General features: G+C 32.7%; 1 protein-coding gene across 1 annotated transcript; it reads right to left on the reverse strand.

Annotated features, from left to right (window-relative positions):
• Positions 1 to 996: 996 nt before the first annotated feature.
• LOC148625502 (uncharacterized) lies at positions 997 to 13,353 on the reverse strand. Its single transcript, XM_088569112.1, has 5 exons — positions 13,128 to 13,353; positions 8,118 to 8,287; positions 4,111 to 4,210; positions 1,538 to 1,658; positions 997 to 1,291 (listed from the first exon to the last, which is right to left on the reverse strand). Exons 1-5 carry the CDS (start codon positions 13,200 to 13,202, stop codon positions 1,218 to 1,220), a joined length of 540 nt encoding a protein of 179 aa, XP_088425238.1. The 5' UTR covers positions 13,203 to 13,353; the 3' UTR covers positions 997 to 1,217.

Genomic DNA, 13,353 nt, shown 5'->3' on the forward strand with positions numbered 1-13,353 from the left:
AATATGAGGAAATGTTGGAACATGATTTTTCAAATTATGGAAAGAAGTAAACATCTTTTTTCAAATGACGTTATATTCTGATATCCGTGTTTATAATAGGTTTTGAAATAAGACTGAATTCAACCAAGAAATAACGAACCGGCTTTCTAAAACCACAGTCGACTTTAAAAAGTTGCGCAGTTTGTTTCAAAGTTTTCTAGTCGACTGCCAATGTCCCGTTAGCAAACAGCAATGCGGTCTTTTGATACATTCATGCAACACCACGCTCTTTGGTTAATATGGCTTACCTATACATTCTCTACTGCTTTTTGAGATATCATGACGATATAAATCAAATTTAGAATATCTGCTTTTCCAAATCATGTTGATTATGACGCGGCTTCATTAAAGACCTCAAAATGATATGCTAACGCAGGTGGCATATACGATAGATACATCAAATTTGGTATACTTCTTGTGTATATAAAGTCCCTGACCTGACGCTGCTTAAACAAATATGCCTATTGTATTGTGACCTATCTTACGAGTAGAAATCTCTGAAATTTCCACTGGTCACATTAAAACTGATTGACTCGACAATTATAAAATTAAGCACATCAGCTAATACTAGTAAATGGCTTTTCCCTGGCATTAAAGGTATCGTTTTTCTCATTTATTGGGGGGAGGAGTGGAACTCCGTATTTATAACTCAAATATTCTTTTCTTTTAGCGAAAACTCAATCGGAGATGTTAAACGACACCTTTGTAATGCCGGCCGATTAGTTACATCTCATTGGTAAGAACAAGTACATACTCCATGTCTAACAGGGGCGTAGCATCCGGTACAGCAGGTACGGCAGCGGGTGAACAAATAATTTTCTTACTTATGACATGCCGTAGAGTAAATTTCAACTAATTTTTTTAAGTAGCTCTTTTAGTATAACAACCTGTCTGAATCGCCTTATCAATACAAATTCTGGTGTACGACTCTATGTTTTTACAATTAAAATACGTCAGTAGTCCGTGAATCTTTATTAGAAGAATCAGAAAAAAGGAATAGAAGTATTGACATATCGATATGTACATAAAACAATTTTTTTTAAGGATAAGAAAAAAAAAACGTAATTCTTCATCATATGATGTCTTGTAAAGCAAATAAGAAAAAATACAAACAATGACAAATCAAGTCATCGTAAATATCAGCACATAATGGGGATGATTCACATTTGATATTAAAGTTACTTCCTGTAGAAATAAAATTTTCTAAATCCTCCACGTCCACGTCCTCTTTTGTTCATCCCAGATCCTGAACCTAAAAAAGCAGAGTTCAGCTGTATTTAATGACTAAATACATGTATTCCTAAAACATAGTATCGTAGTTTATCACAAAAAGCGTTCATCGAAATTGAAAGAATGGTCATATCTTAGCTCGAAAGAAGTTTCATTTTACTGTTCAAACAAAAACATACTAGTTGGTTTATCGATCCATTTTTTCGTCAGCTTTTATACTTGCATTATTTGAACTTATCAATGCAAAAAATAAACAAACTTTTATTACCTGCTCCACACACCAGCTCGTGGATAGTGAAACCATTCCGCTTAGTGGAACGTAGCCATTCCGTCGCGGAGTCTCCTCGATCAAGTACTTCCAACTCATGAGCAGGACAAATACAATTGATCTGTTAAAAGCAAAAGTTATTATTTTTTTATCAAACACAAGGCGTGATCCATTTTGTGATTCGAGTTTGCGGAAAATGATAAGCTAATGAAAAATTAAGATAACATCTGCACCCTTCCAATTATTTTGAAAGTGCGAAAAAAGCAACACAAGTGAGAGCATCTGGATTGTAGATTTAATAATTCCGTCTTTCCTCGTTTGCTTAGACGCATATCCTGTCAATCGACGACGACGAATAAATAGTAAAATGGAATATGATATTACACACCTGATTTTATATCCTCTCAAGTTTTAAAAAAAAGTTATTGAATTCCATTGCTTCTGTTAGCTTGAAGACATAACTGATTGTATTGTTCTACTGTAAAAGTTGATCTACGACATGAAACGCGAGGTATTTAGCATGTAGAAAACAAGAGCGCAATATCAAATGATACCCAAAACAAAATACTTTAAACAGTGCTCATTGATCATCAAGTTTTAATTAAAGACAATATTGATAATCAGAAGAAAATCGACAGGAACGACTAAGTTGCACTTATTTGTTAACATTTAGACTTTAAACTATTAGGACATTTATGAAGGCACGGAGACTGATACTGAACAAATTTACTGAAATGCTTAATTCCTATCGCAAGTCAAAAAGGAAGGTCATTAAAACAAATACTAGTAATCAAGGAAAATCCCGGAAAGCTGGCGACGAGGTACCACTAATGGTCCTGAATTAGTACAGGCATTTTTCATGGTAATTATCACTATCATCTCTTTCTGACAAGCATAGTAAGACAGATTTCATTTTAACATCAAAATTTGATTCAACAAAACGCCCCAACGAAATCCACCTCCATCGCGTACATTTTTTTCATTTGGAAATGTCAGATGTAATCTATCCAATTATATACCTCATTACCCCACGCTAAAATGTTATACTTAATTTTGTCTAGTCTATCTGTTAAATAATAGAATATGTTCATTGTACATTATTAGATCCGAGATATAGTAACAAGTCACTAAAGTAATTTTTCCCATGCATGTTCCATTGGGTGCAATAGGGTGTAATTGATATTGAATATGCTTTAATAAAAAAAAGATATCAAATGGAAGACCACTGGAAGCCAACGGAAGTTTGTAATGAATATTGTAGTACGCCTATCTCTTACAAAAGTCGTTAGAAAGTATATGAATTTTACCCACAGGAGAAACAATTGAGATCAGTTAGCTTCCGTACCTGCTACATGAGCGTTGGGGTCACCCCATATCTATTTATGAACTTAAGTTTAGATTCAGAAACCAAATTCGGTTAGCAAACTGCATTTCAGCACTTAATAGAACATTTCGTAGAAGCATGGTAATAACAAAATTACCGATCTGATACACTTTAGACTCCGTATAACATATGAAAATATCAAGATAAAAACCGGAAAATTGGACACCACCGCAATGGTTCCGTCTTGATACAGGCATTTCCGATAGAAATGATAGGTTTGTATACCAAGTTTGTGACGCACTAATTTATGATACTGTTTTTCATTTTACAAAATAATGTGCCTTTATAAAAAGTAAGGTGTTGAAATGACGAATACGTATGTAAATGTATTCTCAATTGACTATCTTCTAGTATCGTTACGGAGTCCCATATATAAAACATATAATTCGATAGTTCTAAATTACTGAGGAATCACGCCCTGTACTACAGTTTGTAGAACCTCTCGGTGTTTGATTTGGCTTCCTACTTTAATACTTTTGGTTTTTAGTACTTTTAAATGTGTACAATTTATTTAAGAATTTAGATCTTATGTATTTCAGTGTACCCGACTTTGCAATATTAATATAAATGGCATTTTTAATACAGAAATGTAATATTGCAGTCATTACTTCTATCAGGTGGGACTTTTATTGAAACTTTGTTGTTGTTTTAACTAGATTCAAGTTTTTAGTGAAGTATGGGTTGCTCATTTACTTTTGTTTCTTTGTGCATCTTATTTTGATTATGTTGTGCTATTTGTTGTGTGTGTCTGTTTTCCGTGTCTATACTTTATCTGTGGTTCATATTCTTTTGATTTCCGCTCGAATATTGGTTCCCTTGATTACCTTTGTATAGTGTCTTTAAGTATCATTATTGTTATAGCCGAATAATATTTCATTGAAAAACTAACCAAACTCATCTTACTCTCTTGATAAAAGCTTACTCATCGAAACATGTGAACAGCATATCGAAATTCGCAGTATTTATAGAAGTCTTTGTGTTTTTGTTTTGGTATTTCATAATTGAACACCGTGGTAGATAAGTAATCGTTACACTCTATCATCAATCGTACTTTTTTGTTGCCCTTTAGAAATTATAGCTCTCACTAGTAACGGTACCAAAAGTCATATTTTTTCAATATGGAAAAAGAACCATATTGCAACCCACAAAACTCTTGCATGGATGTATTCAAAGCAGTTATTTAAATTACTTGAATGTTTGTTTTTCTCTCCATGTCAACATGCAATGTTTCTGCAGTTTCCCCAGCCAAACATGGTCTCATCTCATCTACAGGCGTACACAAACCATACCTAAAACATATAAAGAATAACATTTGAAATGTGCTTTGGTGCACCTAGGTATTTGGCAAGAATTAAAAAAAGACATTGCGTAACTTAAAAAAATAACAAGTTTGACCAATGTATAAATGCATGTTGTGACAAGTGATTGCCTTTTATGGTTATTTTAATTTTGTCCTATATGATTAAAGGTTCTATCATTATTTACGTAAATAGATGTCTTCGCTACAAGATTGAAGTCATCACTACAGAAGTTTTATGGTCATCATTATGAACTCGTGGATCGTTATGGTGTATCCATCTGCACCATGAAAACTGATTTATTCAACGGGTCATAGTTTTCCTTTCCTCTTTCGTCTACCCCGGAATTGAATTTTTATGAGCAACTCGGCGGGTGTTTCTAGAATGGCAGAGGACGCTTATCCTACCGGTGCACTTGCTCATTAACTTTTATTACTTTGTATGTATTATTTTAGTTACTTTATGTTCTTTGTTGTGTATGTCTGATGTCCATGTCTGGTCTTTGTCCCTGGATTACATTCTTTTGATTACCGCTATAACCTTGGTTCCCTTGATTACTCTTTCACCGACTCGGTGCTCTGCAATTTGATGATAAATTGTCCAACTCGCTTAATCTGCCACTCAATAGGGACGAAATGGTGCACTGTGTGACAAACCACCCTACATTGTATACTGGTATGACCTTTTCATTTACCGTATTCTGAAGTCAGCGCCAAACTGAATGAATTGATGGCATTTAACATGTTTTAAAACGGTAAGTATCTGGTATAGAATATAGAGAACTTATGAGAGTAATTTCAGACATTTTTATTGATCTATTAAGTTCATGACTTTGCCGGCTATGGGAATTAATAGTTTTTATTATACATTTGTATTATTAAAACTATTGGTTAATCTCTGGAAAATACAATTGAATTTCATTTCACGAAGAAAATTTTTCATCTTAACGTATAAAAAGTTCTTAACCTTGTTATGTAGAGATTACTGTCGAATTGAAACCAAATTATGTTCGTTTAAACATTTGATAAAAATAAACTTTTGATATCACTTATGCCTTGGGTTGATTACTTCACAAAAAGTATTAGTAATAAAGAAAATTAGAAATACGAATTTTCTATTTTGATTGAATCAGCTCTATGCATCTCTTTTTACGGCGTTATTTGATCATTATAACTTATTTGATCATAATTATAAAAAAAAATAGACATTGCATCATTTTGAGTTATTAGAGGGTTAAAGACAGTTCAAAATTATCTTATAGAAAGAGTAATCTAGGAAACCAAGATTCTAACGGAAATCAAAAGAGTATAATCAATGGACAAAGACCCGATATGGAAAACAGACAAACACAACAAAGAATATAAAATAACCAAAATAATACATGCAAAGTAACAAAAGTAAATGAGCAACTCAGACTCCACTAAAAACTTGGAGCATGGACCAGGTGCACAGGTGCAAGTCCGTGATAGACGAAAGACGAAAGCAAAACTTTGACACGTTGAACAGTTTTCATGTTGGAGATGGATACACCGTAATGATCCACTAGTTCATGAGGACGACCATGAAACTTCTGTAGTGATGACTTCAATCTTGCAGCCACATAACCCTGTTCTTGAAGCCTAATTGTAAGAAGTCTAGCGCGATACAAATAGTCTGTGTTGTTACGGCAAGCTCTGTCATAACGTATGAGTTATGACACGCAGGTGCTGTAGGGATGTTGCCACAGATAGAAGAAAAGTTGACAATACGAAATGAAAAGTCATCGCGTTTGTTAACCGCTTGTTGGAAAACGCAACCAACACACTGCACAAATATGTTGTCTTTCAAAAATTCCATTTAAAACAGCAGGTGTCGTGCACTTCAACGATGGCGATAAATTGAACAAAAACACACAAACAAAAACAGCAACATTTTATAGACTAAAAAATCCATTGAATTCTACCCTAGTCAGCATTGCTTACTCTGTTTCTATGGATTAGGAAAACAATTTGTTAAAGATGACTTCAATGATTTTGTACATTGGTTTTCAAATGAAGCATCTACAATGATACTTAGGATATAATGATTTGTGACTCCGGTCGTGTGATAATCTTCGTGATATATTATTTTATCATTACAGTTTGATACAAAACTTTAACTCAATAACATCTGAAGATCGTGATCCATTTCAACACGTCCTATATACTTAATTGTCAATACATGGAGTTCAAGATCATGACTCCACGAGCGTTTTCTATTTAGCAAATGAAGCAAGAAAAACATTCCATTATAACAGATATGTGCATTCTTAGTACCCTTCCCTTGGTGAAACCAAAGTAGTTTGCCTTATACGAAAAGACCCTCAGGGAACTATTAAGAGAATGTAACCTTTTCTCGCTGAAATGTTCTTCTTTTTGTTCAAATAAGTGTAAGCGCTTTCCAATAATGGAATTTAATTCCTAGCGAAAAGCATTTTGAATGAAAAAACACAATCACATCACGATGTGAGTTACAATTTTTTTAAAGAATCGTGCAAAGTTTTGTATCTACTGTTCTAATATTAAGTTCATAAGGATAAATTTATAGGATTTAAATAGTCTTACACAATTGCTCTTATATACACGTATTTCGCGATACAAGTAATTTGACTTTAATTTGTAATTTTGAAATAAATACCAATAATTGTAACTGATACTTAACAGGAATAGTACAAAAATAAAAAGTCAAATCAAGCAGATGCATCTCTTCAACATCGCTTCTTAACAGATAATGACGATGATGACGTGACATGTTTTATTGCCTTTGGAATTTGAAATTAATTCAGTGACCATGGTACGATTTGTAGGGAATGATTTTAGTTTCAAGCTTCATCGGTATAAAATTACTTTCAAGTGGGTTTATTAGCACTAACAAGAGTTTTAAAGTAATAAAAAGTGAAATTATTAGTGATAGCTTTCAATTTTCATAGTATCTTAGGCTTCCTAAACTGAGGAAAATATTAGTGTTAAAAGCAAAAAGATTAAACTAAACCAAAAAAATGCATAAAATCATAGTTTTTGTATCGCGCTAGAACTCTTACAAATAGGCTTCTGGAACAGGGTTATGTTGCTACAAGATTGAAGTCATCACTACAGAAGTTTTATGGTCGTCATCATGAACTCGTGGATCGTTATGGTGTATCCATCAGCACCATGAAAACTGATTTATTCAACGGGTCGTAGTTTTCCTTTCCTCGTTTGTCTACCCCGGACTTGACTTTTTATGAGCAACTCGGCGGGTGTTTCTAGAAAAGCAGAGGACGCTTACCCTACCGGTGCACCTGGTCCATGCTCCCAATTTTTAGTGGAGTCCGAGTTGCTCATTTACTTTTGTTACTTTGTATGTATGATTTTAGTTATTTTATGTTCTTTGTTGTGTATGTCTGTTTTCCATGTCTGGTCTTTGTCCCTGGATTACATTCTTTTGATTACCGCTATAACTTTGGTTCCCTTGATTACTCTTTCGAAATTTATAATTTAGAAAACTAATTTGTTTTAGAACAAACTGTAAACGAAATGTGGCTAATAACCAGTCATGTAAACTTAGAAAAATTCACAGCAGAGACGTTCTTGTGTTAACTGGTAGGTGATCGAAGCATGCTCAATGCTTCTGCGAGGTTAACTATTTTTGGTTCTATCCAAGCTCTACCTTGTGGAAGTATTTGCCAAGCATGATCAGCCACTATCCAGCAGTTAACATACGAGGGTGTATTTCGCTTTCATACGTTTTTAATGTCTCTGTATCCCCGTTATAAGCGTCTTAAAACTTTTAAAGGTTTACGCAGTACATCCAATGTATTTGGCTTTCCAATGCATGGTAACATGTTTTATTTGCCCTGTTTATCATAAATATGGATTTTCCAACATTACTTTTATCTTACCATAGACCATCTTCCACCAAAATCGTCTGCTTCCCTGGTTCCTCTGGACACTTCCGGTCTCCTGGACATTGACACGTGACATAACTGAAGTAGTGCCTCTCCTCGGTGAAATATGTTAGTGCATTAATCTTAGAACAGACAACCCTTTCATCACAAATTGACAATGGATCCTAAAATACATACGAAAAACGAAGTAGACATTTTTGGAATTTTTTATATCCGATCACTGACAGAAATCAAGCCATATTTACAAATGACATAATTCTACATTTTTTTGTTGTATATGATTTAACACGTGGTTGGCATAATAACCTTCATCCTTTTGTTTCATTTTCTTATGTACTCACTTTTAATGCAGAAGATCTGTATCAATTTTTAAATGGTCACAACAAATTTGAACCTTCAAACACTAAAACATGGCCAGACTTTTGTGATAATTATTGTGTTGTCTTCACAGAACTATTCTGACACCTATGGCAAGCCCTCTAGTGATATAAAGCATTGACTTCCCAGTGGTTCGGTCATCTGAATAGTTAAATATTTTCATAAAACATTCATGAGAGTCATTCATATTATTGATTGAATGTATGAGGACGAAAAACATTCTATACTAAAGTGTCCTTTGTATGAAAAATCACGTACTGATTCACTCTCGGAGTAAAAATTCCACACATTTAAAAGTATTTATCATAATTTTATTTTTATTTAGTGATGCTTATATGCGCCAAAATTTCCAATGAATTTGCGAAGAGACTTGCACCATATTTAGTAAAATCTGTTAAAAACAATACTTTCATTTTGCTGAATATATTATATTCATTGACTTATTATATAATAATGTAATGCATATGTAAAAAGTAGAATTGGATACAAAAAACAAACAAATTATAAAATGCGATATATGAAACGATTAGAACAGAAAAAAACCTGATGTCTAGGGACAAGGCAATTGAATTATCTTAAACGACAAATGGCAACAGAGAAACCGAGAAGGAAATCAACAGAATTTTGCCTTTCTAAAAATACCAGTTTTAACCAAATATAATTATTTACGAAACACAATATTGCAGTTGGTGCGGCAAACCATCTTGCTATTTAAAGATCAGTCTTTGTAAGAATCAGGCATATTGATAAAATGAAATAGTGAAATAGGGTATGAAAAAAACCCAATATTTTGAAAGTTTAATTTGACTATTTGTACCATCTAAATCAAGGGACAAAGACAAGATTTTCCATATCACTTTGGTAAATTAAGTTTAATCAAATTAAAGCGATCTACATACGCAATATGGCGAGTAGAATATAAAAGATTACATATAAAAACTGACGATAAGGAAAACAAGACGTGACACAAGAAAAACAAATTAAAAATTAAAAAATTAAAAGCACCAGCTACATAAACTCTCCAAAAAAAAACCCCGAAATATTAAGTGTCAGTCTCTGTAAGAATTAGGCAATCGGTGAACCCATCATTTAGAAAGTTCAACATGACCATTTGCACCATCAAAAACAACCAGAAAAAGCACAAGATTTTTTGGTAAATTCTATTATAATTTTATTGAAAGGCACTGAAAATGAACATTTCAAGGGCAGATAATTCTGTAAAAAAATCTCTTTTTTCTAATATTCTATCGATACATTTCTGAGCAAATACAGTGATGCAAAGATCAAATAGTAATCACTCAAATGATAGTCTTTTTAAAAAGAGAAAACATCCTTGAGTGAAATTATATTGTCAGATCGGTGGGATTTTAACAAGCGTATTTCTGGTTATTCCAATTTTGCCAAATTCACAAACTTACGCTTAACTTTTTTTTTCAACAACAACCAAAACTCTCACGTGATCTTTTGAGTCAACAAAGTTATATTTTCATATACCATCAGACAAAATGTGATGTCAAGTACTTAACAAATAATAATAAAATCTTTTATTGGTTTTAGAAAAATACGAGAATTCGACACTTCAAGCATTAAGAAAAATATTGAATTGCAAAAATTAAGCATGACAAAAGTCTAAACAAAAGGAAAAATATTTGCAATGTTTCTGACGATTTGTAACTTGAGGTAAAAAACTAAATCCATCAATTAAACCGGGTTAATGTTTAAACCCTAGGGAAGCTACTGGATACTTATCAATTGGAATTTTCCAGACCATCTACAATAATAATTATTTTATTCTATGCTTAACGAATCTAATATTTCCGTCCAATTTCAATCAGCCAGCAATGACTATTTCGGATGTTAAACTTACTTTGTGTATGTTTATATGTTGACAATTAAAAAGAAATTCGTTGCCGCTTATATTTGTCCTTATTGTCATTTGATACAATCCATTACTCACATGGCATTTGAGAACAGAAATTGTTACAGTTAATTTTTTTCTTTAAAATACTATTTCTTTTTAATCAAAATGCATTGTTGAAATGACAATCTGATTAAAATTCGAGATATAGCATGTTATAAGCATTAATGGAGAGTATGTAAAATTAAAGATTAGATTTGTTTAAATAAGCAAGGGTCGACATTAAAAATTACATTTACTAGATAACTCAATGATGACATGATATTTTCTGTTTCGAAAATTTTAGTTTGGAATTTTATTTTCATAAGATAAATTTAAATACAGATATTTGATAGATCTTAGATCGCTTTCTACCTGTAACCTCATACTGAGCAGTTAAAGCTTTCTCATTTTCTTTCTTTATGTTTTTTACTCCTTGTAGACTCTGATATCGAAAATATTTAACGGAAGTCCATAAAACAAAGAAGGATCAGTGAACGCAACACCAACTATTTAGACATACGATTTAATTTTAGATGATTTTTTACCAAAATTGCAACCTTGTTCCTGTGTGTCTCTTTCCTTTTGTCATCGGTTATGTTTAATTAAGGGCAGTAATTGAATTTGTTTATGAGGGAGAAAGTGGATGTGACGTCACCTAATGTCTGGAGTAATATATCATTAATTCTGTTTGTGAAGGCGGCTTTTTCGTCGAGTGTTAACCAATTTTCTGTTACTGAAGGCGTTAAATTGTCATTTTCAATATTTGTTAATTCCCGTGCAAAGCGGTTGTATGGGTTCAAGATGATACCAGAACTTATTTCCGAGGGCTTAAAACAGTGAAACCACGGATCTGGCATATTTTACATGGTTAATACTCAAATTCATATACATATATTATTTAAAACCAAAACTGTTCCTCAGTCAATAATTACAGTTTTTTCACAATATACGATCGGTCGAAATAAAAAAAGTATTTATGATTAAGTTTATAAGAATAAAAAAAAACATATCTGAAGCCAAATTGCATAATTGCACTCAGCGACAAAAATGGCACAACATTAAGGTACTAATCATTTGTATACCCTTGGTCGTCGTGATGATTGCGGCACAAATTATATAAGTGACTAAATTTGTCTTGTATGTCGTTGAAGAAAATTCATCATTTTATACTTATTACACTTTAAAAAATCAACTTCACCAAAATTCTAAGATATTCGAACAGACGCCACTCATTTATTGTTGGCTAGAATTTGAGGACGACAAAATAAAATAATTTAATATTGGCTTTACCGGTAAATCTCGAGGAATATTGAGTATTTTGGTTTTACTTCTTTTAAGCCTTCGGAAATTAGAACTAATTGTACCCACCTCTTCGTCAGTGTTCTGGCTTTGTTTCAGAACCGCTTCAACCAAATAATTTGGTTCTGGTATGTAAAGCATAATGAGATACGATCGGGACAAGAAGTTGATATATAGAGGACTCGAACGAGGGGAGACACGTGGACAGCCCGATTCGTAGTAAATCAAGGGAGAACTCATGTGCTCTTGAAAAATTATCAGTTCCTGTTTTCAAAACTGAACTTTTCGTAAAAAATATTTTCAAGAAAGAAATTCTTTTTTGGGAGGTATATGATATAGAAATACCAAATATCTTTCTTTCTTAATAATTGAATAAAAAAACGCCTAAAGCATGAAAGTCTTGACTTTTAGCAACTTCAACAAGGAATTGTTCCACTATTGAGCTAGAAAATTTGGAACATTTGCTTTCACCGGATTACTCATCTAACTGCCCAGGTGTCTCGGAAAATTTAAACTGAAGAAAAAATATTGATATCTATTGACCATAACAATTATTTTAAAGGAGACAAAAAAGACAACGAATCAAAAACTAGACTGAAGATTGATCATTTTGCACATTACGTATTAGAGTAGAAGACATTCTTCACGTCGATTTAACTGCGCTAGTAGCCAAAGTGATACTATAGAATAGTGTGAAAAACATAATGACAAAATCGGAAAAAAGACAGAAAAATAAGATTCAACTGCAATGTATTCGAAGCCAGATGCAATATGACAAGATACAAAACATATCACAATTGAGAACATTGAGCTCATAAAGAAGAAGTAGTTCAGTTTTACAAGCAAGAGTTGGTTCAAAAGTTAAAAAAAAACACCATATGCTGACAGAAAGCCAAGCCATAAATAGGTGAAATAAAAGGTGTAAATAGATCCCGTAAGTGGTGAGGTGGGTCCAGGGAATGGAACTGGGGTTTAAAATGTTGTAACTAGTATATTTTGAGCAGATTTTAGGGAAAATCGGCAAATGATCCTCCTAATCCTTCTTTTATATATTATTTTTATACACCCTGAACCTCTTAACTAAGCTGCTTATTATTTGAATGAAAAAAGTATTTTGTTACTACTAAATACAGAAAGATTTTTGAAAAGTGACGGGACACATTTTTTTCTACTCGTGTTATCCGTGTAGATAATGCTCTCCCAATGGGAAAGTTATTCTATTTAAACAAGTGTAAGCGAAATATTGGCTTTTTAAAAAGAAAAATATCATAATGTGAAGAAAAAAATGGAAGTTCAATAAGCTTCATATTAGTTCCAATCGCATACGGATACAATACGAAAAACGCACAACAGGGGTCGATTTTTTTTAACTGTAAGTTAATATTTTACAAAATTGCTAAACTCTTATTTTAAAAAATAACACTTACCTTATATCTTGTAATAGTGCTGCTTGCGACATAAGTCACTAAAAGGGACGATACTAGAATTCCGAAATTGTCCATGTCCGTGTCCTTTTCCAAAATTATTGATAGCTTCCGGTCACTAAGGCACTCTTCTGTGCAATGAGATAGGATCTAAAATTCGGATTTAGTTATATGACTGCTAATTAATTATTCAATATTCTATCATATTGATATTCAAAAAAGCGGATGG

This window comes from Perna viridis, chromosome 2, assembly GCF_037379345.1.
Source record: "Perna viridis isolate PV_CMFRI_1.1 ecotype Kerala chromosome 2, ASM3737934v1, whole genome shotgun sequence".
Lineage (NCBI taxonomy): Eukaryota > Metazoa > Mollusca > Bivalvia > Mytilida > Mytilidae > Perna > Perna viridis.